The 26,172-nt window shown below is 49.1% G+C and overlaps 1 protein-coding gene across 1 annotated transcript; it reads left to right on the top strand.

The window, feature by feature from the left end:
* Nucleotides 1-1,535: 1,535 nt before the first annotated feature.
* Nucleotides 1,536-26,172, top strand: LOC141088183 (NADP-dependent alcohol dehydrogenase-like). The gene is made up of 5 exons (XM_073574105.1): nt 1,536-1,556; nt 5,376-5,461; nt 11,213-11,342; nt 24,148-24,216; nt 25,525-26,172. Exons 1-5 carry the CDS (start codon nt 1,536-1,538, stop codon nt 26,170-26,172), a joined length of 954 nt encoding a protein of 317 aa, XP_073430206.1.

Genomic DNA, 26,172 nt, shown 5'->3' on the forward strand with positions numbered 1-26,172 from the left:
TTTGATTGATGGGTTGGATACCCGACTTGAGCACCAACAACCAAGCTATTCCTGAGTGCCGTGCTCTCTTTATAGGATTGATTTGACTTATGTAACATCAATTGGGTGATAATTATTCACACCTAATTGCTTCACAATATATTCATCTTTTTCTTCAAGGCTTCGGAATATAATGTTGTAAAAGTGAAAGCAAATTGGTGAAGAGAGTTTTAACTCAAATGTGAAACTAATTGTCATCTTTACTATTTCTCCATTCCGTGTGCGGCTAACCACCTCATTGATCTTATTGAGTTTCTTTGGCAGGAAAACAACAGCTCCATCAATACCATGTGTTTTTCCTATTAATTCATCATGCTGGTAAAGCAGAGGTGAGATTAGGGATCTAAATTACATTTGTGGACTGTAGTAAAAATGACACTGTGCAAGACCCACTAGGGTCTAGCTATCAATTTGACATACCATATATACTCGAGTATAAGCCGACCTGAGCATCACCCGAGGCCCCTAATTTCGTCACAAAAAACTAGGAAAACTTATTGACTTGAGTATAAGCCGAGGGTGGAAAATGCAGCAGCTACTGGTAAATTTCAAAAATAAAAATAGATACTAATAAAAGTAAAATGGTGGCCCCATAAGATGCTCCATATTAATATATGCCCCATATAATGCTGCACAAAGGTTAATGGTGGCCCTATAAGATGCTCCATATTAACCCCTTTCTGTCATATGATGTACTATCCCGTCCATGTGACCTGGGATTTAATTCCCAAGGACGGGATAGTACGTCATAGCGATCAGCAGTGCTCACTGGGGGAGCGCCGCTGATAGTGGCCGGGTCTCAGCTGATTATCACAGCTGACACCCGGCACTATGTGCCAGAGGCGGTCACGGACTGCCCCCGGCACATTAACCCCTGGCACACTGCGATCAAACATGGGCATAGGGAAGAATCACGCAGGGAACAGTGCAGGCCCCCGGATCCAAGATGGCCGCGGGGGCCTTTGGGGTCCTGCAGGGAGGTGGATTTCTCAGTACCTGCTGAGATTAGGCGTTGAGAAAGCCTCCTGCAGTACATGTCAGATCGCTGATCTTACACAGTGCACTGCAAAGTGTCAGATCAGTGATCTGACACTTTACAGCAGAGGTCTCAAACTCGGCAGAGTAAATGTGCCGCACATAAAAAAAATTTGAGCTGGCGGGCGCCATTCCTTTCAAACTTAATACACCTCGTACACACACGGCTCCGCTCCATCCACCTCATACATACGTGGCTCCGCTCCGTACACCTCGTACACATGCGACTCCGCTCCGTACGCCTCGTTACTGTAGACATTATCAAAGTGATCAGACCCATAGAAAACCTTGAAATAATCTTAAGCCAACCTGTTAATAATCATATCAAATTATAGATGCCGATACAGTTGAAAGCAGTAATGAAGGAGAGAGCATCATGTGATGCTCCCTCTCCCATCACTCGCCTCTGACTCAGCATGTACCAACAGGGGAGCTGATTTGAAGCTGAGAAGCTCTGCAGTATGCAGAAGCGAGAGCAGCAGGTAAGTACTGTGTGTGTGTGTCTGCTGTACTATTCTGTGTATGGGGGGACTGCACTATACTGTGTTGTGTATGTCTGCTGAACTATAGTGTGTATGGGGGGACTACACTATACTGTGTTGTGTATGTCTGCTGAACTATAGTGTGTATGGGGGGACTGCACTATACTTTGGTGTGTGTGTGTGTCTGCTGTACTATACTGTGTGTGGGGGGACTGCACTATAGTGTGTTGTCTGCACTATACTGTGTGTGGGGGGGCCTCCACTATACTGTGTTGTGTATGTCTGCTGCACTATAGTGTGTATGGAGGGACTGCACTATACTTTGGAGTGTGTATATCTGCTGTACAATACTGTGTGTGGGGTTGACTGCACTATACTGTGTTGTCTGCACTATACTGTGTGTAGGGGGCTGCACTATACTGTGTTGTGTATGTCTGCTGCACTATAATGTGTATGGGGGGACTGCACTATACTTTGGTGTGTGTTTGTCTGCTGTACTATACTGTGTGTGGGGGACTGCACTATACTGTGTTGTCTGCATTATACTGTGTGTGGGGAGAATGCACTATACTGTTTTTTTGTGTGTCTGCACTATTCTGTGTGTGTGGGGGGACTGCACTATACTGTGTGTTTGGGGGACTGCACTATACTTTGTATGTGTGGGGGCTGCATTAAACTGTGTGTGGGGGCTGCATTATACTGTGTGGGGGGCTGCATTATACTGTGTGTGGGGGCTGCACTATACTTTGTGTGTGTTTGTGGGGGGATGAATTATACTGTGTGTGTGGGGCTGCATTATACTCTGAGGGGGCTGCTTTATACTCTGGGGGTCTACATTATACTGTGTGTGTGGGGGGGCTGTATTATAATCTGAAAGGGCTGCATTATACTCTGAGGGAGCTGCATTATTCTCTGAAGGGGCTGCATAATACTGTGGGTGTGGGTTCTGCATTATACTGTGTGTGAGGGCTGCACTATGTGTGTGTGTGTGTTTGTGGGGGGCCGCATTATACTCTGAGGGGCTGCTTTATACTCTGAGGGGGGTTGCAGTATACTCTATCAAGGACCATGGGAGCGCATTTTACTATATGTACTATATGGGACCTGCATTATACAGTATCAAGGACTATCTGCACCAATCATTCTCCCTCAGCCAGAGTAAGGGTAGGTGCATACGGTCAGTAAATGATGTGGGTTGGATGCTGCGTACCTGTGCAGCATCCAGATGTTACAGCATAGCGGATGGGATTTCAAGAAATCCCATGCCTACTGTGCGTGCACCGATGCCCGCGGATCACCCAGAGATGGACATGTGGCGTGTCTCTCCAGTTCGCAGCATGTCTATTTATCTTGCAGAGACACAAGCCTCCGTAAGATAAATCTCACCCGTACAATGTATTTGATGGTTTAATTCCGCACAGTTCAATGGACACATTCAGAATCACCTGCATTCAATAGCTGGCAACACTATGGACGTAGCGGACATGCGCTGCATACAAATCGCTGCCAATTACTGAACGTGTGCAGATACCCTAAAAATTCCAGGAAACAAGCGTTGAATGACTTCAATATTGTCGATCGGGCTCGTTTAGCGGCCTGAACTCAGCGCAAGTAAATACAACAGAAATGTTTCTGAGTGATGGAGCGATATGTGAGCATTTGCAGACCCACTTTAAGCTTTTGCCAAGGGCCCCACTTTGTCTAAAGCCGACCCTGCATGGCGGACGCATCCCTCAAAGATCAACCCAACCCACCTCGTCAAGGAATCTCTGAAAAGGGACATCTCATTTGGTGTAAAGTTCATTAATAAAACCTAGTTGAAAAAAATGATTTTTAGCCCCAAATACATGAATTTTAAGGAAAAAATACCCATATCCCAACAGTAGAAAAGTGAAGGGTATATGTCAAAGACTGAAATAAAAAAAAAAGTTGAGAGTTAAAAAAAATTGGGGGCAATAAATATTATAATATGATTACACAGACAATATTTGTCACAGTAAGTACAGGTATAAATGTGAAACTATCACATTTTCTGCTTTTATTTTTAAGAAAGTTTTTTGCATTCAGGAAACTTTCTGATGTTCTATTCTCTTTAGATTTATTTGTGAGAATACTGACGATCTGCTGACAAAACCGTTCACTGGTGGTATTGATGATGATGGTAGTGATGATCTCACTGGTGGTGATGATGATGATGGTAGTGATGAGCTCACTGGTGGTAATGATGATGATGGTAGTGATGATCTCACTGGTGGTAATGATGATATTGTTGATGTTGTCCATCTTGAACTGTCCTCCCACCTCTCCTCCTGCTCCCTCTTTGACCGCTTACAATCAGGCTTCCGACTGCACCACTCAACTGAAACTGCCATAACTAAAGTCACCAACGACCTACTAACCGCCAAGAGCAAGCGACAATACTCAGTCCTTCTTCTCCTGGACCTGTCTTCTGCCTTCGACACTGTGGACCATTCCCTCCTGCTCCAGATTCTCTCATCTCTGGGTATCACAGGCTTGGCCCTATCCTGGATCTCATCATATCTAACAGACTGATCATTCTGTGTCTCCCTCTCCCACACCACCTCCTCACCTTTCCCATTCTCTGTCAGTGTTCCTCAAGGCTCAGTTTTAGGACCCCTACTCTTCTCCATCTACAACTTTGGCCTGGGACAGCTCATAGAATTCCACAGCTTGCAGTATCATCTCTATGCCGATGACACGCAGATCTACCTATCTGGACCTGACCTCACCTCCTTACTGACCAAAATCCCACAATGTCTGTCCGCTATTTCAGCTTTCTTCTCTGCTCGCTTTCTAAAACTGAACATGGACAAAACAGAATTCATAATCTTTCCCCCATCTCACTCTACCCCTCCACCAGACTTATCCATCAATGTCAATGGTTGCTCACTTTCCCCAGTCCCGCATGCTCGGTGCCTCGGGGTGATCCTCGACTCTGCCCTCGCTTTCAAGCCACTTATCCAAACCCTAACCTCCTGCTGTCGCAATCTCAAAAATATTTCCCGGATCCGTGCATTCCTTGACCATGACACCGCAAAAACACTAGTGCATGCCCTTATCATCTCCGGCCTTGACTACTGCAACCTCCTACTCTCTGGCCTCCCCTCTAGCACTCTGGCACCACTCCAATCCATCCTACATTCTACTGCACGACTAATCCACCTGTCTCCCCGTTATTCCCCAGCCTCTCCCCTATGCCAAGCCCTTCATTGGCTTCCTATTGTGCAGAGGCTCCAGTTCAAAACCCTATGATATACAAAGCCACCTACAGCCTGTCTCCTCCTTACATCTGTGACATGGTCTCCCGGTACCTACCAGCATGCAACCTTCGATCCTCTCAAGATCTCCTTCGCTACTCTCCTCTTATCTCTTCTTCCCACAACCGCATACAAGACTTCTCCTGTGCTTCCCCGATTCTCTGGAATTCCCTCCCCCTACACATCAGACTCTCGCCTACCATGGAAACCTTCAAAAAGAACCTGAAGACCCAGCTCTTCCGACAAACCTATAACCTGCAGTGACCCACAGTCTACTGATCCGCCGCACAACCAGCTCTACCCTCTCCTAGTGTATCCTCACCCAACCCTGTAGATTGTGAGCCCTTGCGGGCAGGGTCCTCTCTCCTTTTGTACTTATGTGTGTCTTGTACTGCTCATGTTTATTGTACTTGTCTATATTTGCCCCTTTTCACATGTAAAGCGCCATGGATAAATGGCGCTATAAATTGTATAATAATAATAATAATAATAATAATGTTGTCTATAAATCTTGATTGTATTCTTTCTTCGTCTCTTTCAGCCTTCCACTGACCTTACCCAGTCCACTATTTCCTCTTTTCTGATATTGAAGGGACGCTCTGTTTGTGAAAAACAGGAGAAGATAATGTAATTATTTCTTTGGGTGTAATGGAGGAGGCCAACTCAAAATTAGTAAAGGTACTGTCACACTAAGCGATATCGCTAGCAATATCGCTATAACTTGTGACGTTATAGCGATATTGCTAGCGATATCGCTGTGTGTGATACTTACCTACAACCCGCTTCCCCCCTGGTTATCGCTGATCGCGCGAGAACGTTCAGGACCGCTTCTCGTCGTCAGCTTCCTGTTGTGATGACGAGCGACGCGTGGAGCCGGGCGGGAGGATGCAGGATCGCCTGGTGTGACAGGTAAGTAGCGACCCCCGTCCCCAGCGATGTCGCTGGTGAGATCTGCCAGTGTGGCAGCTCACTAGCGACCACTTAGCGATGCACCAGCGATCCTGACCGCGTCATATCGCTGGTCGGGATCGCTGGTACATCGCTAAGTGTGACAGTACCTTTAGGCCTCATTCAGATGTTTTGGGGTTGTTTTTGCATGCAAAGAGAAAATTTTCATCCATTTTTGGTCAATGTGTCCGCTTTTTCCATCACGGTACAATCGTTTTTTCCTCTATCCAAAAAATAAGTTCTCCTACCCTTTAAGCAGCAAAAAAAAAAATGCAGTTCATTTGCTTTTTTTTTTATAGACCCACATTATTGTACTTACCTGGGTCATCACTTATTATTTCTATCAGCTCATCTTCTTCCTGAACCTTTGTTTTGTTACTGAAAATAGGAAATAGAGAAAATCTTTAATCTCCTTATCATGGGCAGGAATTCTAGAAGGAAGCAATGTGCAGAATAATGCATTGTCCAACTCCAGGAAATGCACCCTATTAAGAGCGGTTATAGGAAGCTTCGCCCCCAGCAATTTGCCTCCAGCAGTTCGCCCCAGGTACATTTTGCCCCCAGCATTTGGCCCCCAGGATGTTTCGCCACCGCACATTTCACCCCCAGCGTTTCGCCCCTGGATGTTTCGCCCCCGGATGTTTCACCTACAGCATTTTGTCCCTGGATGGGTCGCCATCTGATGTTTCGCCCCTAGCATGTTGACCCCTGATGTTTCACCTTCAGCTTTTGGGGTCAACATGCAGGGAACAAAACATCTAGGGCTGAACATACCTGAGGGTAAAATATACAGGACCCCAATTGCTGGGGATTCCTGTGGCTGCCTTTTCAGCAGCTCACCCAGTGTCTCATCTGGCTGGCCTTAAAGGAGTATTATCACCCTAGAACACAAAAAAACTGACATACTTACCTGTCACAGCTGCAGCTCCTTGGGTATGGGGCGATATGTGCGGGGCTGAAATGTGCGGGGTCGAAACACCCTGGGGGCAAAATGCTGGGGGCGAAATGTGCGGGGGCGAACTGCTGGGGGCGAACTGCGGGGGGCGAAACATCCAAATCCCATATAACACAGTCCACATAGTATATAACACAGCCAAATAGTATATAACACAGTCCACATAGTATATAACACAGCCCACATAGTATATAACACAGCCCACATAGTAAATAACACAGCCCACATAGTATATAACACAGCCCACATAGTATATAACACAGCCACATAGTATATATCCCAGCAACATAGTATACTTTATAACACAGTCACATAGTATATAACACAGGCCACATAACATATAACATAGCCTATAAAGTATGTAACACAACCACATAGTATATAACACAGTCCACATAGTATATAACACAGTCCACATAGTATATAACACAGCCCACATAGTATATAACACAGCCACATAGAATATAACACAGCCCACATAGTATATAACACAGTCCACATAGTATATAACACAGGCCACATAGAATATAACACAGTCCACATAGTATATAACACAGCCCACATAGAATATAACACAGCCCACATAATATATAACACAGTCCACATCCCCCCCCCCCCCCGAGAATGGCCCCACAGTCCAGAACTCACTGATATATTAAAAAACTCCACAATTTTCACCTCTCCTCGTGCCATGCGCTGCTCCCGTCTGGCTCCTACATAAACATAAAAAGTACCAGCACAAAGTCAAGGAAATTTCATGTATAAAAACTCAGATACATATCAGAAAATACAGAGAAAAAAATGAGTTTACCATATACAACGAAAAATAAGTATTTATTAATACAGAAGTTCATCAATTACATAAATAGTAAAATGTACAATAAAATATATCATATGTCAATTAGTATGTATGAATACACATGATTCACAAGACTGATGGCCACAGACTATGAGCAGAACATAATAGCAGGACAGAGCAAAAAATAACCTATGTCAAACCAATAGTAATAGAAAGAGTTAATGTAAACATCAGGCAGCTGATTCACTCAGTATCAGGAGGCTCATATAGCCAACCATGCAGTGCAATGGTATGCTGAACAAGTGCCCCTAAATCATAAACATCACCATGGTAGTGTGGGAGGAATGGCCCCCGTCGAGTGTCCGGACCGGAACCAAGGGAGCCGTCATCTGGGTTCCGGGGGAAACTGTCCCCGGGGCACAGAGTTCGAGGACAAGCTGTTGTGACAGACAGATGGGCTGGAGGAGGGAACAATATAAAGGAGGCGGGGAATCCCCGGGACGATGAGTGAGCAGACTGTGACAGAGGCAGCAGGAGACTGTGGGAGCGACTGCAAGATAGAGCGACCTACCAGTGCCAGGGAAGATGCCGACTGAGGACTCCAGAGGGACGGTGGCAGGGCGATCATCCGAGATTCGCTGCCCCGCTCCAGCCCGCGGATGCAGCCTACCCGCGGTCGCCCGCGGCCGCTGCCATCTCGCTCCACCCCGCGGCAGCGACCTGTTACCCGCCACCCGCAGTCGCCCTGCTCTCACCAGTGTTCGCGGCAAGTACAGTGCCGCCGCCGGCCACCACTGTCCCGCAGCGGTTCGCAGCAGGGGCCGAGCATCTGCTGGCCGTGGACTCCCCGTCGCAGCTGTTAGCTGCGTGGGTGGTCTGTGATTCGCCACCCTACATCGCTGCCACTTGCCCCAGTCTGGGAACTGCGGCCCATCCGTCCAAGGACTCAGCCGGGGCCTGTGGGGCTCCAGTGTCATCAGAGCGCTGGAGCGTGCGAAGACTACGCCAACGCCTCAGCAACTGGGCCCAGCGACTACTACGCCGAAAGACCACCATCCCGAATGGCGAGGGACGCCTGGACGGCTAAGTTGACTATATATTTACGGACCCGTAGTCAGCCATACCGCAGCCCTATAGTGACCGGCTATTGCCGGAAGTAGTCGTGTTCTACCCGTTTGTGTTTGCTTGTTTTAGAGCCCCTGCGAGGGCAACCCGTGTTACTGTGGCACCCCGGAGGCTTCAGTCGCCACAGAGGTACTGCACCTCCTCCTGAGGTGTGGTGCCCCACCATCCAGGTAAGGTGAGAACTCCTGACCACGCTGCAACACTCGCATCCCACACAACATGGTAGTTCAGCAAAGCCACATTGCGGCTCCTTGCTTAGAGGGTAGCAGAGCACCTTTGGTGGTTCCCTGCTTGGAACACGAAACGTGCTGGGAGGCGGGTGGAGTTTAGACTACATAAAGAGCAGGAAGAGTTAGTTAGTCAGTCAGTCAGTGAGAGAGAGAGTCACTCGGAGAGGAGTGAGGATTCCTGGAAGAGGGATGGAGGAAGGAGTGCTGCAGCTGCCTCAGTGATCTGAGCCAGCTGGCACAGGAAAGGAAAGAAGGAGAAAGACATTGGACTGAAACCTGACCTTCTATGAGAGAGAGGGATTAGTACAGAATGAAGGAGAAAAATGGAACAGAGAGGACGTTGGTTAGAGAAGAACCCTGCCTAGAAGTTCTAAACGCAAGGCCGGGGCCCGGTCCCCGAGGTTGTATGGATACTGAAGGCTCTGCAGCAGACACCGGTGGAGTAGTGAGCTACTCCCATCTAAGACTTGGGGGCACAACAGCAACTTGGATAGTGAGCTGGGACTCAGGAGTAAGGCGTCCCCGAAGCAGGCTACAGCTGTCTGCTGTACAAGTAGAGTTCTTGGGAACATCTGTCAGGAGGCACTCCAGTGTAACTCAGTACTAGGAGTACTTCAGTAAAAGGCGCTATAGAGGAGACATTCAGAAAGGTACATGTTGGCGGAGTGTTCGAAGGGAGCATCCTATCTTGCCTGGAGGTTGACTGAGCCCAGGACCCGGAGGACACAGCACGGAGGCAGGCATCTGTGTGAACTGCAGACTGTGAGTAAAGCTTTGGAACTACATGCCCTGGTGTCCTCCACTTATTCCCGCATCACTACACCCTGCAAAGCTACATCTGGGCAACGGCCTCTACACTGCCTGTGCCTCTCCTCCATTGCTACATCTACACTGCCCTGGGACTACGGCTCCACCTGTGGGGAGCTTCACCATCTTGGCTGCAACCCACCACCAGTCCCAGAGGATCTGCATGCAGCGTCGGTCTAACACCTCACTTGCCGAACACCACAGGTGGCGTCACAAACTATTCATAAACTTTATTTCATTGTTCATTCACCCCCTTTTTTGCCATGGAGCCCCAGGGCCACGGACCGGGTCACAGCTTCCGTGACACTCCCATTGAGATCAACGGGCCCGATACCGAGTACCCCGCTAGGCCCTGGTGTCGGCGCTCCATTACCGCTTTTGGTGATCAAGCCGTGACTGAGGAAAGTTCCCTCTAGTCTTATAAAAGTTATTATAGAAAGCACCAAATTGTCTCGCGACTCGTCACTGCATCCTGCGTACCTGCAATTACCACAGTATCAACAATAAATATATTTATGTATACATTACGTATGCAAAGACCGCTACATGACTAAGTAAAGAATGAAGAGGTTAATTACCCATAATGACTGCCCGTGCTGTGACCACGTTCCCCAACGCACGTTTCGCTTGATATTTCGTCGCTTCCTCAGGGGGCTCCTGTCTCAACGGCTGCACTGCCTGGCACACAGTGAGTGCGCGATGACGTCATCACACACCCGCAGTGTCAGAGGCAGAGGGGAATGATGGGAGAGGAGGCATCAGCTGACGCTCTCTCCTCCATCATTGCTTTGAACCGGAACCACCATGAGCACAGCAGGAAAGGCTATTAAATGCAAGGCCGCTATTGCCTGGGAACCATGCAAGCCCCTCAGCATTGAAGATATTGAAGTAGCTCCTCCAAAGGCTCATGAAGTCAGAATAAATCGTGCAGAGCTTGCGATGGCCAACACAGTAACATCTGCAAAAAATTAGAGTTTGCATTTGGAGCTCAATCAGGACTGATGGATGATGGTGCAAGCAGATTTACCTGTAAAGGCAAAGCGATTTATCATTACGCATGCACAAGTACATTCACTGAATACACTGTGGTGTCTGACATTTACGTTGCCAAAGTGGATGCCCGTGCCCTTGTTGAAGTTTGTCTTATAGGCTGTGGATTTTCTACTGGATATGGTGCAGCTGTCAACACTGCTAAGGGGACCAAGCGCTCTAGTTGTGCTGTTTTTGGCTTGGGAGGAGTTGGTTTTTCATCAATTGTAGGATGCAAGGATGCAAGCGCTACACGAATCATTGGAGTAGGTTCACATAAGGATAAGTATCCAAAAGCCTTACAACTGGGAGCCACTGAGTGCCTAAACCCAAAGGTTTACGATAAACCCATTCATGAGGTCATTACTGAGCTAACTAATGGAGGAGTGGATTTTGCCGTTGAATGTGCAGGACGCACTGAAACCATGCTGACTGCTCTCCAGTGTACTTACTGTGGAAATGGTGTTGCTTGTTTGCTCATGAAGTCAAAAGAAATCGTGCAGAGCTTGCGATGGCCCACACAGTAACATCTGCAAAAAATTAGAGTTTGCATTTGGAGCTCAATCAGGACTGATGGATGATGGTACAAGCAGATTTACCTGTAAAGGGAAAGCGATTTATCATTACTAGTGTTGAGCTTTCCGATACCGCAAGTATTGGGTATCGGCCGATATTAGCTGTATCGGAATTCCGATACTGACTTCCGATACTTTTTTCGTATCGGATAACGGAATGGGAAGTTCCCATAATGCTATCAGCCCGCTCGCTTTGATTCAGCCAATGGGAATCCTCAGAAGTGTGGGCACATCCTGTTAGGCATGTAAACTATTGGCATGGCTGTGATTGGCTGCTGAAATGATGTCATGATGCACTATAAAAGCCGCCGCCATTTCTGGTCACTCGGCTGTGAATTCAGTTAGGGACAGGCTGCTGTTGAAGACTGTGAGGGACAGTTAGAAATAGCGATTCTCAAAACAATATTGTGCTTTACCCAGGCTACATAAACCACCACTGTAGCTTTCTTTTCCCTAGCAGCAGTGTTCACAGCTGTCTGCAAGGGCTGTGTGAGTGCAGCTCACGCTGTGGAGTGGGTCCTGCAGCCACGTCTGGTTGTAGGCCGCCCAGCGTGCCTCACTGCTGCCTCATACATATTTTTCTTTTTGAGCTGCTTATTTTTAAAAAATTCTATCTAGTGTGCTTCCATCCGTATCAATATACGTTGGTTGCAAACACTAGTAGTAGACAGCGGAGCCTTTCTGCAGCCTTTCAGTGCTAGTGCCCACTTAGCTGCACTATTCACGGCTGTCTGAGAGGTCTCTGACTGTGTGTGAGTGCAGCTCACGCAGAGTAGTGTGTCCTGCAGCTACGTCTGGTTGTAGGCTGCTCAGCGTGTCACTGCCTCACACATTTTTCTTTTATTGCAGCTCATTTTTTCTCCTATTAGTGTGCATCCATCCGTATCCATATATGGTGGTTGCAAACACTCTAGGAGTACACAGCGGAGCCTTTCTGCAGCCTGTCAGTGCTAGTGCCCACTTAGCTGCACTGTTCACGGCTGTCTGAGAGGTCTCTGACTGTGTGTGAGTGCAGCTCACGCTGAGTGGTGTGTCCGGCAGCTACGTCTGGTTGTAGGCTGCTCAGCGTGCGTCACTGCCTCGCACATATTTTTCTTTAATTGCAGCTCATTTTTTCTTCTCCTATTAGTGTGCATCCATCCATATCCATCTACATTGGTTGGTTGCGAACACTATATAGGAGTAGAGGAGCCTTTTTTCTGGCTTGTGCCCTTCAGCTGCAGCCAGATTAGTATTACCCAAATTTTTTGGAGCCTCATCTTTTGCATTGTAGGTTACCTGCCTGCATTGTAATAGCTCCAGAAAGTTGGTGATACTCTCACTTTCAAATCTTTGATCACATTTTAGTTTTTTTTCCCCCCCAAAAAAACAGCAAAGTTCACCAAACACTACAGTTGAAAGTTGTGTAGGCCACATTAGCTCCCATTAAAGTGTAGTCGATACACACACTTCATAAAATTAGTGTTTCTTATACCTGTAAACAGCTGTTCAGGAATAAGCACACTAAGGCCCCCCTTTGTACTTTTCTGCCTATCTTTCTCAGTCTAGCAAGATGAAGAAGGCAGGGAGTAAGGCACGTGGGCGTGGAGTTTCAGCAGGGAGAGGACGTGGGGATTCTGCAGGGAGAGGACGTGGGGATTCTGCAGGGAGAGGACGTGGGGAGTCTGTGCCTGCTGTTGGCACCAGTGAGTCAGCATCCCCCAGTTTTAGCAGGCAACAGTCCTTTATGCGCAGCTTTGTAGGACCTCACCGTACCCCACTGCTGCGGGAGGAACAAATTGAAGCCGTTGTGGGATGGATGCCAGCTAACGCATCGACTTCAATTACTTCCACATCCTCTCAGGGCCAGAGCACCGAAGAGCAACCATCTGTCTCTTCACCACCTGCCAAAGTGCCCAGGCAGTCAGAGAGCACTGGACAGGAGCCATCACAGTCTCTACTTCTGTTCTTGGAATCTGTTGGTTTGGAAAGAGGGGACCAGCCAAGCAGCATTCCAGATTGTGAAGAAGAGGGAGTATGCAGTGATGCGCAACTTCTTTGTCCCTCTGAATCTGAAGAGGCGGGTGGGCCAGTGCCTATGGTCAGCACACCTCAGTACGCATCAGATGATGACGAGACACAGTTGCCACTTTCTGTTGCGTACGGTGCTGGCGAGACAACCCAGGAGAAGCAGGTGTTTGAAGAGGGGAGTGTAGATGATGAGGTCCTTGACCCATCATGGCGTGAGGAACAGGAAGGTGGTGGGAGCAACTCTGAGGAAGAGATTCCCCGAACGGCCAAAACCGGAGGGAGAGGGAGAGGGGCAGACTTGGTTGCCTGTAGCCTCCACTTCGGCACACGTTAGGAGCATTCCACTTTCAAAAGGCAAAACGGGCGCTCCCAAGACTTGCAGTGCGTGGTCCTTTTTTGACACAGTTGCAGATGACATTTGCTTTGTCAAATGCAAGCTGTGTCATCAGAGAGTCAAAAGAGGGAAAAATGTCAGCAACCTCAATACCACTAATATGTGGAAACATGTGCGGACCAAGCACGAGGTGGAGTTACACAGACACACTGAAGACGTAGGCCAACGTACAGCACCACCTACCACCTCTTCAGCTCATGTTGGGGCCTCTTCCTCCAGCTCACACACAGCTGGTTCGGCTTCCTCACAGGATCGCCAAGGAAGAACCTCTGGCACTGTTGTCCGGAGACCCTGTGACATTCCACCCACAGCACCACATTCCAAGTCATCCTCACACTCCCAGGCCACTCGACAGCCATCGGTAGCACAGGCATGGGAGAAAGGTGACCATACTCGGCAAACCATCCCCGAGCACAGGCTATGAATGCTGGCATTGCCAAACTACTGGCACTTGAAATGCTGTCATTCAGGCTGGTGGAGACTGACACCTTCCGGGACTTCATGGCATTGGCGGTCCCACAATACACCGTGCCCAGCCGCTTTTATTTCAGCAGGCGAGCCGTCCCTGCCCTGCAGAAACATGTGGAGGCAAACATAAAATATGCGCTACTAAACGCCGTCAGTAGCAAGGTCCACCTGACCACCGATGCGTGGACCAGTAACCATGGACAGGGACACGATACCTTTCCCTCACTGCCCATTGGGTCAATGTTGCTGAGCCGGGTACAGATCTGGAGAGTGGCGCTGTACGTGTTCTGCCAACTCCATGGATTGCAGGAATCCAGTCTGTACACATTGACTCCTCCTCCTACTCAAGTTCCTCTGAAACAGCGCAGCAGGAGCCTGTTATGACTGATATGACCACAGCCGTCGCCAAACGTCAACAGGCCGTACTGAAATTAATTTCTTTGGGGAATCGAAGCCACACAGCGCAGGAGCTCTGGAATGCCATCAAGCAGGAGAGCGACGTGTGGTGTCTGCCAGCGAATCTCCAGCCGGGCTTGGTAGTGTGTGACAATGGCCGAAATCTGGTGGCAGCTCTTGGCCTTTGCAACCTCACTCACATCCCATGTCTGGCACATGTGCTCAACTTGGTCGTGCAGAGCTTTCTGAGCGACTATCCGGATCTTGATGCACTGCTGCACAAGGTCCGCATAGAGTGCGCTCACTTGCAGCGTTCCAGCACGGCAAGGTCGCGCCTTGCTGCTCTGCAGCGCCGATTACGCCTTCCGGAACATTGCATCATATGTGACTTACCCACCAGGTGGAATTCTACGTTACATATGTTGGAGCGGTTGTGTGAGCAGCAGGCAGCAGTCATAGAGTACCAGCTGCATCAGGCGCAAACAAGTCGCACTGTGCGCCGGTCACACTTCAGCACCACTGACTGGGCCTCTATGAAGGACATCTGCCTCGTTTTGCGTGCCTTCGATGATTCCACGCGGATGGCGAGTGCAGATGATGCACTAGTCAGCATGACTGTCCCCCTTATCTGTCTACTTCAAAAAACACTGCAAGCACTAAGGGATGAGGTTTTGGAAGAGGTGGAGGATAAGGAGTCCCAAATGCCATCTGCTACTGGACAGTCTGCGCTACGTGCTTCCTCACAAAGGCCTAGGCAGGGGACACTTTGTGAGGCGGATGAGGAGGATTCGATGGAGGAGGAAGACATCTCTCCAGAGGAGGGAGGTACACAAAGCTCTAGTCAGTATGTACAGCGAGGGTGGGGTGATGCAGAGCAGGCAGAGATCACGCCTCAAGCAGGGGACAGCGGTTCTTTGGCAGTTGGGAGTCTTCAGCACATGGTTGACTTCATGCTGCAGTGCCTGAGAAACGACCGTCGCATCGCCCACATTCTCTATACGGCTGATTATTGGGTGTACACCCTCCTAGATCCTCGCTACCGGGACAACTTGCAAACCCTCACACCAACGTTGAACCGGGAGTGTAAACTGCGGGAGTACCAAGACACACTGGTGCAGTCCATCATGTTTTCCATTCCACCCGACAGCAGTGGTGCTAGTGCTTTACAAAGCACCTCTGTGCGTCGAGCCAGTGGAGGAAACTCGGCACAAAGAGGGAGCAGAGGCAGCGCCTCAGCACAAGGCAAGACCACTATGGCCCAAATGTGGCAAAGTTTTGTGTGTCCGCCACAATTGTCTACACCATCACTGACGGCTCCAGTCAGCAGGAGGCAACGTTTCCATCAGATGGTGACAGACTACATGTCTTGCCCTGTGAGTGTACTCCCAGATGGCTCTTCCCCCTTCAAGTTTTGGGTCTCTAAGCTGGATACATGGCCAGAGCTTAGCCAGTATGCATTGGAGGTGCTGGCTTGCCCTGCTGCCAGTGTATTATCGGAACGCGTCTTTAGTGCCGCAGGTGGTGTACTAACAGACCGTCGCACGCGACTTTCTTCCGATAACGTTGACCGGCTTACTTTTCTGAAAATGAACAAGGCCTGGATCTCCCCAGAATTTGCCAGTCCTCTTCCCGACTAAATAATTGGTTGGCAACTGTATCCAGGTCTCCTGTTGTGTTCATGTTTCTACCACCTGAACTATAATCCCTGGGCTTCAACACAGCCAGTTGTCGCTCAGATGTGTCGTCTGCACAGAGAAAAACACTAGCTCCTGTGTTATTGGGGTTCAGTAATGCCAGCTGCTCCCCTGCTGTGTGGACTGCAAAGTCTCCTGCTCCATCCACATTCAAACTACTACTGATTTTTAACCGTGCTTCACTTAGGCCTCTGGCTCCACTGTCTCTAGTATTTCCCCTGGCCTCCAACCCCGCCAGTTGCTGCTCTGAAGTGGCGTCTGCACAATCCACACTTCTTCCTGAGTTACTGGGGCTCAGTCACGTCAGTTGATCCCCTGATGTGTGTCCGGCAAGGTCTCCTGGTCTGTCCACATTCCCATTACTAGTAGTATGAATGAGGACAGAGCAGGAGACCTTGCCGGACACACATCAGGGGATCAACTGACAGGACTGAGCCCAAGTAACACAGGAACAAGTGTGGATTGTGCAGACGCCACTTCAGAGCTGTCACTGGTGGGGTTGGAGGCCAGGGGAAATACTAGACAGTGGAGCCTGAGGCCTAAGTGGAGCACGGTTACAATCAGTAGTAGTCTACAACCTCTATAAAACGTGCTGCAAGTTGGCCTCAGCCTGCTCCATGCTTCATCCTGGGCTCCAACAACGCCAGTTGGTGTTCAGAAGTGCCGTCTTCACAGAACAAAACACACAAGCTCCTGTGTTAGTGGGATTCAGTAATGCCAGCTGTTCCCCTGCTGTGTAGACGGCAAAGTCTCCTGCTCCATCCACATGCCAACAACATCAGACCTCAGCCTGCTCCATGCCTCATCCTGTGCTCCAACAACGCCAGTTGGTGTTCAGAAGTGCCGTTTTCACAGAGCAAAACACACTAGCTCCTGTGTTAGTGGGGTTCAGTAATGCCAGCTGTTCCCCTGCTGTGTAGACGGCAAAGTCTCCTGCTCCATCCACATGCCAACAACATCAGACCTCAGCCTGCTCCATGCCTCATCCTGTGCTCCAACAACGCCAGTTGGTGTTCAGAAGTGCCGTCTTCACAGAGCAAAACACACTAGCTCCTGTGTTAGTGGGGTTCAGTAATGCCAGCTGTTCCCCTGCTGTGTAGACGGCAAAGTCTCCTGCTCCATCCACATGCCAACAACATCAGACCTCAGCCTGCTCCATGCCTCATCCTGTGCTCCTACAACGCCAGTTGGTGTTCAGAAGTGCCGTCTTCACAGAGCAAAACACACTAGCTCCTGTGTTAGTGGGGTTCAGTAATGCCAGCTGTTCCCCTGCTGTGTGAATGGCAATGTCTCCTGCTGCCTCCAAACTCACACTGCAACGCATTTTCTCCTCGCTCCAAGTAGGCCTCAGCCTGCTCGGAGCATTGATCCTGGGCTACAACACAGCCAGTTGTAGCTTGGAAGTGCTGTCCGCACAGATTCAAACACTCGCTCCTGTGTCTGTGGTGTTCAGTAACGCCTGCTGTTCCCCTGCTATGTGGATGGCAAAGTCTCCTGCTGCCTCCAAAATCACACTACTACTGATTTTCCACCGTGCTCCACTTAGGCCTCTGGCTCTACTGTCTCTAGTATTTCCCCTGGCCTCCAACCCCGCCAGTCGCTGCTCTGAAGTGGCGTGTGCACAATCCACACTTGTTCCTGTGTTACTGTGGCTCAGGCACGTCAGTTGATTCACTGATGTGTGTCCGGCAATGTCTGCCGCTCTGTCCCCATTCCCATTACTAGTAGTCGGAATGTGGACAGAGCAGGAGACCTTGCCGGACACACATCAGTGGATCAACTGACGTGACTGAGCCCCAGTCACACAGGAACAAGTGTGGATTGTGCACACGCCACTTCAGAGCGGCGACTGGCGGGGTTGTAGGCCAGGGGAAATACTAGAGACAGTAGAACCAGAGGCCCAAGTAGAGCCCGGTTAAAATCAGTAGTTGTGTACAACCAATATAAAACTAGCTCGAAGTAGGCCTCAGCCTGCTGCATGATTGACCCCTGGGCTCCAACATCGCCAGTTGCAGCTCAGAAGTGTCTTTGGCACGGGTACTCCCTCCTGCTCAGCCTGGTTCCAGCACCGTCAGCTGGTTCCCGGCAGAGCCTTTGGCCTAGGTGCCTCCTTATTGGTATCCGAGTTCCAGCAACGTCTGCTGGTCCTTGGTAGTGCTTTTTAGCACAGGTACCTCCTGCTTAGAAACCGTGTTCCAGCACCGTCAGCTGGTCCACGGTTGTGCCATTGGCTCTTGTTCCTTCTGCTGCCCCTCTGAGTTCCAGCACCGTCAGCTGGTTCTCGGTAGTTCCATTGACTCTTGTAGCTTCTGCTACCCATCCGGGTTCCAGCACCGTCAGCTGGTTCTCGGCAGTGTCTTTGGCATGGGTACTCCCTCCTGCCCAGCATGGTTCCAGCACGCCTGTTTCCGGGTAGTGTCAATGTAACTTTGCCACCGATACGTTGTCCTGTCGTGTTGCGGTCGGGTTTGCCGAGTCTATGGTGCCTGCAGTTTTGGTGCTTTCTATGTTGGCTGCGGGTTCTGGTAATAAAGGCTGGTTCTGTAGTGCCAATAGGACAAGCACCCCCTGTTGGACTGTGGGTTTCGGAAACTGCGTCCTGCTCGCGGCCTTGCAACTTTGTTGATCATGGGTACCTTCTGCTACCCATCCGGGTTCCAGCACCGTCTGCTGGTTCCCGGCAGAGCCTTTGGCATTGTTGCCTCCTTGTCGGTATCCGAGTTCCAGCAACGTCTGCTGGTTCTTGGTAGTGCTTTTCAGCACAGGTAACTCCAGCTTAGAAACGGTGTTCCAGCACTGTCAGCTGGTACACGGTTGTGCCATTGGCTCTTGTTCCTTCTGCTGCCCCTCTGGGTTCCAGCACCGTCAGCTGGTTCTCGGTAGTTCCATTGACTCTTGTAGCTTCTGCTACCCATCCGGGTTCCAGCACCGTCAGCTGGTTCTCGGCAGTGTCTTTGGCACGGGTACTCCCTCCTGCCCAGCCTGGTTCCAGCACGCCTGTTTCCGGGTAGTGTCAACGTAACTTTGCCACCGATACGTTGTCCTGTCGTGTTACGGTCGGGTTTGCCGAGTCTATGGTGCCTGCAGTTTTGGTGCTTTCTATGTGGGCTGCGGGTTCTGGTAATAAAGGCTGGTTCTGTAGTGCCAATAGGACAAGCACCCCCTGTTGGACTGTGGGTTTCGGAAACTGCGTCCTGCTCGCGGCCTTGCAACTTTGTTGATCATGGGTACCTTCTGCTACCCATCCGGGTTCCAGCACCGTCTGCTGGTTCCCGGCAGAGCCTTTGGCATTGTTGCCTCCTTGTCGGTATCCGAGTTCCAGCAATGTCTGCTGGTTCTTGGTAGTGCTTTTCAGCACAGGTAACTCCTGCTTAGAAACCATGTCCCAGCACCGTCAGTTGGTCCACGGTTGTGCCATTGGCTCTTGTTCCTTCTGCTGCCCCTCTGGGTTCCAGCACCGTCAGCTGGTTCTCGGTAGTTCCATTGACTCTTGTAGCTTCTGCTACCCATCCGGGTTCCAGCACCGTCAGCTGGTTCTCGGCAGTGTCTTTGGCACGGGTACTCCCTCCTGCCCAGCCTGGTTCCAGCATGCCTGCTGTTTCCGGGTAGTGTCAACGTAGCTTTGCCACCGATACGTTGTCCTGTCGTGTTGCGGTCGGGTTTGTCAAGTCTATGGTGCCTGCAGTTTTGGTGCTTTCTATGTGGGCTGCGGGTTCTGGTAATAAAGGCTGGTTCTGTAGTGCCAATAGGACAAGCACCCCCTGTTGGACTGTGGGTTTCGGAAACTGCGTCCTGCTCGCGGCCTTGCAACTTTGTTGATCATGGGTACCTTCTGCTACCAATCCGGGTTTCAGCACTGTCTGCTGGTTCCCGGCAGAGCCTTTGGCTTTGTTGCCTCCTTGTCGGTATCCGAGTTCCAGCAACGTCTGCTGGATCTTGGTAGTGCTTTTTAGCACATGTAACTCCTGCTTAGAAACTGTGTTCCAGCACCGTCAGCTGGTCCACGGTTGGGCCATTGGCTCTTGTTCCTTCTGCTGCCTCTCCTGGTTCCAGCACCGTCAGCTGGTTCTCGGTAGTTCCATTGAGTATTGTAGCTTCTGCTACCCATCCGGGTTCCAGTACCGTCAGCTGGTTCTCGGCAGTGTCTTTGGCACGGGTACTCCCTCCTGCCCAGCCTTGTTACAGCACGCCTGCTGTTTCCGGGTAGTGTCAACGTCACTTTGCCACCGATACGTTGTCCTGTCGTGTTGCGGTAGGGTTAGCCGAGTCTATGGTGCCTGCAGTTTCGGTGCTTCCTATTTGGGCTGCGGGTTCTGGTAAAAAAGGCTGGTTCCATAGTGCCAATAGGACAAGCACCCCCTGTAGGACTGTGGGTTTCGGTAACTGCGGCCTGCTCGCGGATGCAAAACTTTGTTAATCATGGGTACCTTCTGCTACCCATCCGGGTTCCAGCAACGTCAGCTGGTTCCCGGCAGAGCCTTTGGCCTAGGTGCCTCCTTGTCGGTATCCGAGTTCCAGCAACGTCTGCTGGTCCTTGGTAGTGCTTTGGAGCACAGGTACCTCCTGCTTAGTAACGGTGTTCCAGCACCGTCAGCTGTTCCACGGTTGTCCCATTGGCTCTTGTTCCTTCTGCTACCCATCCGGGTTCCAGCACCGTCAGCTGGTTTTCGGCAGTGCCTTTGGCCTAGGTGCCTCCTTCTTGGTATCCGAGTTCCAGCAACGTCTGCTGATCCTTGGTAGTGCTTTGGAGCACAGGTACCTCCTGCTTAGTAACTGTGTTCCAGCACAGTCAGCTGGTCCACGGTTGCGCCATTGGCTCTTGTTCATTCTGCTGCCACTCCGGGTTCCAGTACCGTCAGCTGGTTCTCGACAGTTCCTCAGCCTTCTTGTAACTTCTGCTACTTTTCCAAGTTCAAGCTTGTGGAAATGGTTTTTGATTCTCACTCTGGATCTCCATGAAAATGACCCTGAAGACAAATACCCTGAAGACCACACAGAAGAATACCTAAAAGATGACCCTGAATAAGATGACCAAGAGGACAAAGAACAGGAAGACAACCACGAAGATGCAGAACAACAAGAGACAGAAGACCAAGAAGCATAAAAAACAAAAGCAGAAGAACATTAAGCATAAGACTAAAAATCTGAGCAAAGGATATTATCAAATTTATTAGCAGAAGAAGACTAAGCAGTGTATGGGGGTGTGTTATGAAAGAGTCACCGAAGGAGGAAAAAACAAAAATACAAGCTAAGTCCAGAAAAACTGGAGAGGTTGGTAGCTATCGGATTGCAGACCCCTGATCCTATCCACAACAACTAACAGTAGCCGTGGGGGGTTCCTACGATGCCCTAGACCCCTCGATCACAGCCGGAGAACAAAATAGGCCTAAAGAAAGAAAGGTGAAATCTAAACTGCCCCAGAGCAGACCCCAAAGCAATAGGCAGCCCCCAACAAATAATGACGGTGAAGCAAGATGAAAACACTAACACAGATAGAAAGATAGGTTGAGCAAACGATGGGGCCTAAGCTAACTAAAAAGGACAGGATAGAAAAGCTGCTGTCTGCAATCCGTAAAAAACCCTACCAAAAACCCTACCAAAAAATGTCCCAACCGTCTGATAGGAAAAACAGGCCCTGAAGTCGCTATATCAGCACTCAGGTAAATTCTGAAGACAGAGCCAAGAGACCACCATAGTATCTTTTACGGTTTCTGACAAACGCTTCCGAAAGAGAGCTGCCAAGGCACCATCATTCCAGGTAGTAAGGACCGCCCACTTTTGGAATTTTTGACAGTACAACTCTGCAGAATCCCGACCCTGGCTCAATGCCAACAGGGCCTTTTCAGCCTGATCAATAGCATTAGGTTCATCATACAACAACCCCAAGGCTTGAAAAAATGCGTCCACATTAGTAAGAATAGGATCATCAGGTTTCAAAGAAATCCTGGGGATCGCCGCGCAGCAAAGAGATGACAATTTTAACCTGCTGCGCGGAGCTCCCCGACGAGTTAGGCTTCAAGGCAAAAAATAATTTACAATTATTCTTAAAATTCAAAAATTTAGACCGATCCCCAAAAACACATCAGGAGTAGGGTTCTTTGGTTCAGCAGCATGAGAATGAGCAAGATAGGCGGAAATTCCCCGCACTTCAGCAGTGAGCTGCTCCACACGATCAGACAATTGCTTCATCTCCATTGAGAAAGAAAAAAAAAAATTCCCCCTACGGCCTCAGAGACATAGAGGAAGAAATATACACAAAAAAAACAAAAAAACATTCTGACAAACTCTCTTTTTTTTTTTACAATTCTTTCCTGCTATTGAGTACCCTAGGATCTGCGGTATGGCTAGTAATTCTGTTATGAATGAGTCACCGAAGGAGGAAAAAACAAAAATACAAGCTAAGTCCAGAAAAACCGGAGAGGTTGGTAGCTATCAGATTGCAGACCCCTGATCCTATCCACAACAACTAACAGTAGCCGTGGGGGGTTCCTACGATGCCCTAGACCCCTCGATCACAGCCAGAGAACTAAATAGGCCTAAAGAAAGAAAGGGGAAATCTAAACTGCCCCAGAGCAGACCCCAAAGCAATAGGCAGCCCCAACAAATAATGACGGTGAAGCAAGATGAAAACACTAACACAGATAGAAAGATAGGTTGAGCAAACGATGGGGCCCAAGCTAACTAAAAAGGACAGGATAGAAAAGCTGCTGTCTGCAATCCGTAAAAAACCCTACCAAAAAATGTCCCAACCGTCTGATAGGAAAAACAGGCCCTGAAGTCGCTATATCAGCACTCAGGTAAATTCTGAAGACAGAGCCAAGAGGCAAAAATGGAACTCAGCACACCCCCGACCGGGGATGGCTGAACTCCAAAAAACAAGGTAAACAAAACAAAACTAATAAGTTCAATAGCAGAGCAAAAATTTATCTTTGGGAAGCAGGAATCAGACTGGTCTCCAAGAATCCAGCAGAGAAATCACCAGCGACTCAGAAGGGCGTCGGCTGCCTTATATCCAGTCAGAATTTCCTGTTACCCAGTCATCATCTACCAGATCAGGTGTTTGGTAATCAGCCTCACTACCTTCCTTCACCAGAAGAGGGAGTTCATCAGACAGCGACGGTGAAGGGGAAAATGAACTCACAACAGGGGTGTGTCCGTTCCTCCTCGTGGTGCCCCTGGAAAAGGCCTGCTGCTGCAGGACAAACTGAACGTGGACAAATCCTGTTGTAAATCTTTTGTGACAGGCTGAACGGAAGGTGTAATCTTCAAACTTTTATAGATAACAACTACAGGAATGCCTGACACAAATAAGAATATGATGAAGAAGAATAGGAAGAAGATGAAGAAGTAGAATATGAAGAAGAGTAATAGTTGAATAAGAAGAATATGAAGAATGTAAAAAAAAAAAAAGAAAAAGAAGAAAAAAAAGAAGAAAAAGAAGAAGTTGATGAAAAAGATGCTGCTGCTGAGGATCATGAAGGAGAAAGTGTGGGAGAAGTAAAAAAGAAGGTAAAGATCATGGAAGTAGTGAAACATACATATCTGACAAAAAATTAAAGACTTTAACATAGTCAATATCTTTGTAACTACGAACGTCTTTAAAAAAAAAAAAAATCCTGCTATTCCATTTGATTGGGCTAAACCTCTATGGCTTTAATGTCTCCTACACCTCCCACAATACATTCTACATTATTATTAGTTGTTTTTCTTCATGTAGAATTAACCTACAAGGAAAGAAAGGGTTTTTTTTAATTCCGATATTTCTGTTCCATTGACTTGAATGGGACTTCCGGGATCGGAATCTGCGATACCCGATACTTTTTTTTAGATCGGCCGATCCATTCCGATACGATATTTTTCAGTATCGGGTGGTATAGCTCAACACTAATCATTACGCATGCACAAGTACATTTACTGAATACACAGTGGTGTCTGACATTTGCGCTGCCAAAGTGGATGTGTGGCGCCCCTGAGGCTCAGTCGCCACAGAGGTACTGCACCTTCTCCTAAGGTGTAGTGCCCCACCACCTAGGTAAGTAGGGAACTCCTTTCCACACTCCAACACCTGCACCCCACACACAGGATAGTTCAGCAGGACCACATTGCGGCTCAATGCTTAGAGGGTAGCAGCGCACCTTTCGTGGGTCCTTGCTTCGTAACACGAGATGTGCTGGGAGGTGGGTGGAGTTGAGATATATAAAAGGTTGGGAAGGTTTAGAATTACAGATCAGTCTGGAGGTTCAGTCTGACAGAGGGTCAGAAAGGAAGGAAAGGAGCCACTCGGGAGGAGTGGGGATCCCTGGAAGAAGGGATGGAGGAAGGAGTGCTGCAGCTGCCTCAGTGACCTGAGCCATCTGGCACGGAAAAGGAACAGAAGGAGAAAGATGTAGAACTGCAACCTAAGCTTCCATAAGAGAGAGAAGAAACAGTGCGGAACGAAGGAGTAGGAGAACAGAGAGGAGTTGTGGGTTGGAAGAGGAACCCTGCCTATAGGTTCTCAGCGCAAGGCCAGGGACCGGTCCCCGAGGTTGTATGGACACTTATGGTTCTGCAGCAGACACCGGTGGAGTAGTTGGCTGTAAATGCACTACTCCCATCTAAGACTTGGGGCACAACAGCAACTGAATAGAGAGCCAGGACTCCGGAGAAGGGAGTCCCCAAGAGAGGCTACAGCTGTCTGCCATACGAGTAGAGTTGTTAGGAACATCTGACAGGAGGAACTTCAGAGTACCACGGTGCTCGAGCTCTTCACACTAAAAGGCGCAATAGAGGAGTCGTTCAGGAAAGGTACATGTTGGCGGAGTGTTGGAGAGGATAATCCTGACTAGCCCGGGAGGTTGATTGAGTCTTTACCCCGGAGTCAGGCACCAGTGTGTACCATGAACTGTGAGTAAAGCTTTGGAACTGCAAGCCCTGGTGTCTTCCATTCATTTGTGCGCCAACACCGTCAGCACCGCTACATCTGGCTACCAACATTCCTCACACCGCCTACGCCTATACACTGTCCTGGGGTTACAGCTTCACCTGTGGGGAGCTACACCATCTATGCTGCAACACACCATCAGCCCCAGAGGATCTGCACGCAGCGTTGGCTTACCATCTTGCTTGCCAAACACCACAGGTGGCGTCACAAACTATCACATAAACTATATTACAAACCACCATTGATTTGGGCGCCCAGGGCCACGGACCGGGTCACAGCTGCTGTGACTTATCCCACTTACACTGGCCCGGTACTGAGTACCCCACAGCCCTTGGAGGGCGACCCAGATGCCCGTGCCCTTGTTGAAGTTTGTCTTATAGGCTGTGGATTTGCTACTGGATATGGTGCAGCTGTCAACACTGCTAAGGTGACCAAGCGCTCTAGTTGTGCTGTTTTTGGCTTGGGAGGAGTTGGTTGTTCAGCAATTGTAGGATGCAAGGATGCAAGCGCTACACGAATCATTGGCGTAGGTTCACATAAGGATAAGTATCCAAAAGCCCTACAACTGGGAGCCACTGAGTGCCTAAACCCAAAGGATTATGATAAATCCATCCATGAGGTCATTACGGAGCTAACTAACGGAGGAGTGGATTTTGCCATTGAATGTGCAGGACGCACTGAAACCATGCTGACTGCTCTCCAGTGTACTTACTGTGGAAATGGTGTTGCTGTTGTGTTGGGTGTGGCATCTCCCAAGGACACACTTTGTTTGCATCCAGGTTTGCTTGTCACAGGGCGTACCTTGAAAGGATCTATATTTGGAGGCTACAAGGGTTCTGATATCCCAAAACTGGTTACAGATTATATGAACAAAAGGAACAATCTGGAACATTTAGTAAGCAAGAAGCTAGCCCTGGAAAAAATCAATGAAGCATTTGAACTGCTTAGCAGTGGGGCAGGAGCTCGGAGTATTGTGATATTCTAA

The sequence above is a fragment of the Dendrobates tinctorius genome, unplaced genomic scaffold, assembly GCF_039654945.1.
Source record: "Dendrobates tinctorius isolate UK_male_01 unplaced genomic scaffold, ASM3965494v1 ptg000038l, whole genome shotgun sequence".
Taxonomy (NCBI): domain Eukaryota; kingdom Metazoa; phylum Chordata; class Amphibia; order Anura; family Dendrobatidae; genus Dendrobates; species Dendrobates tinctorius.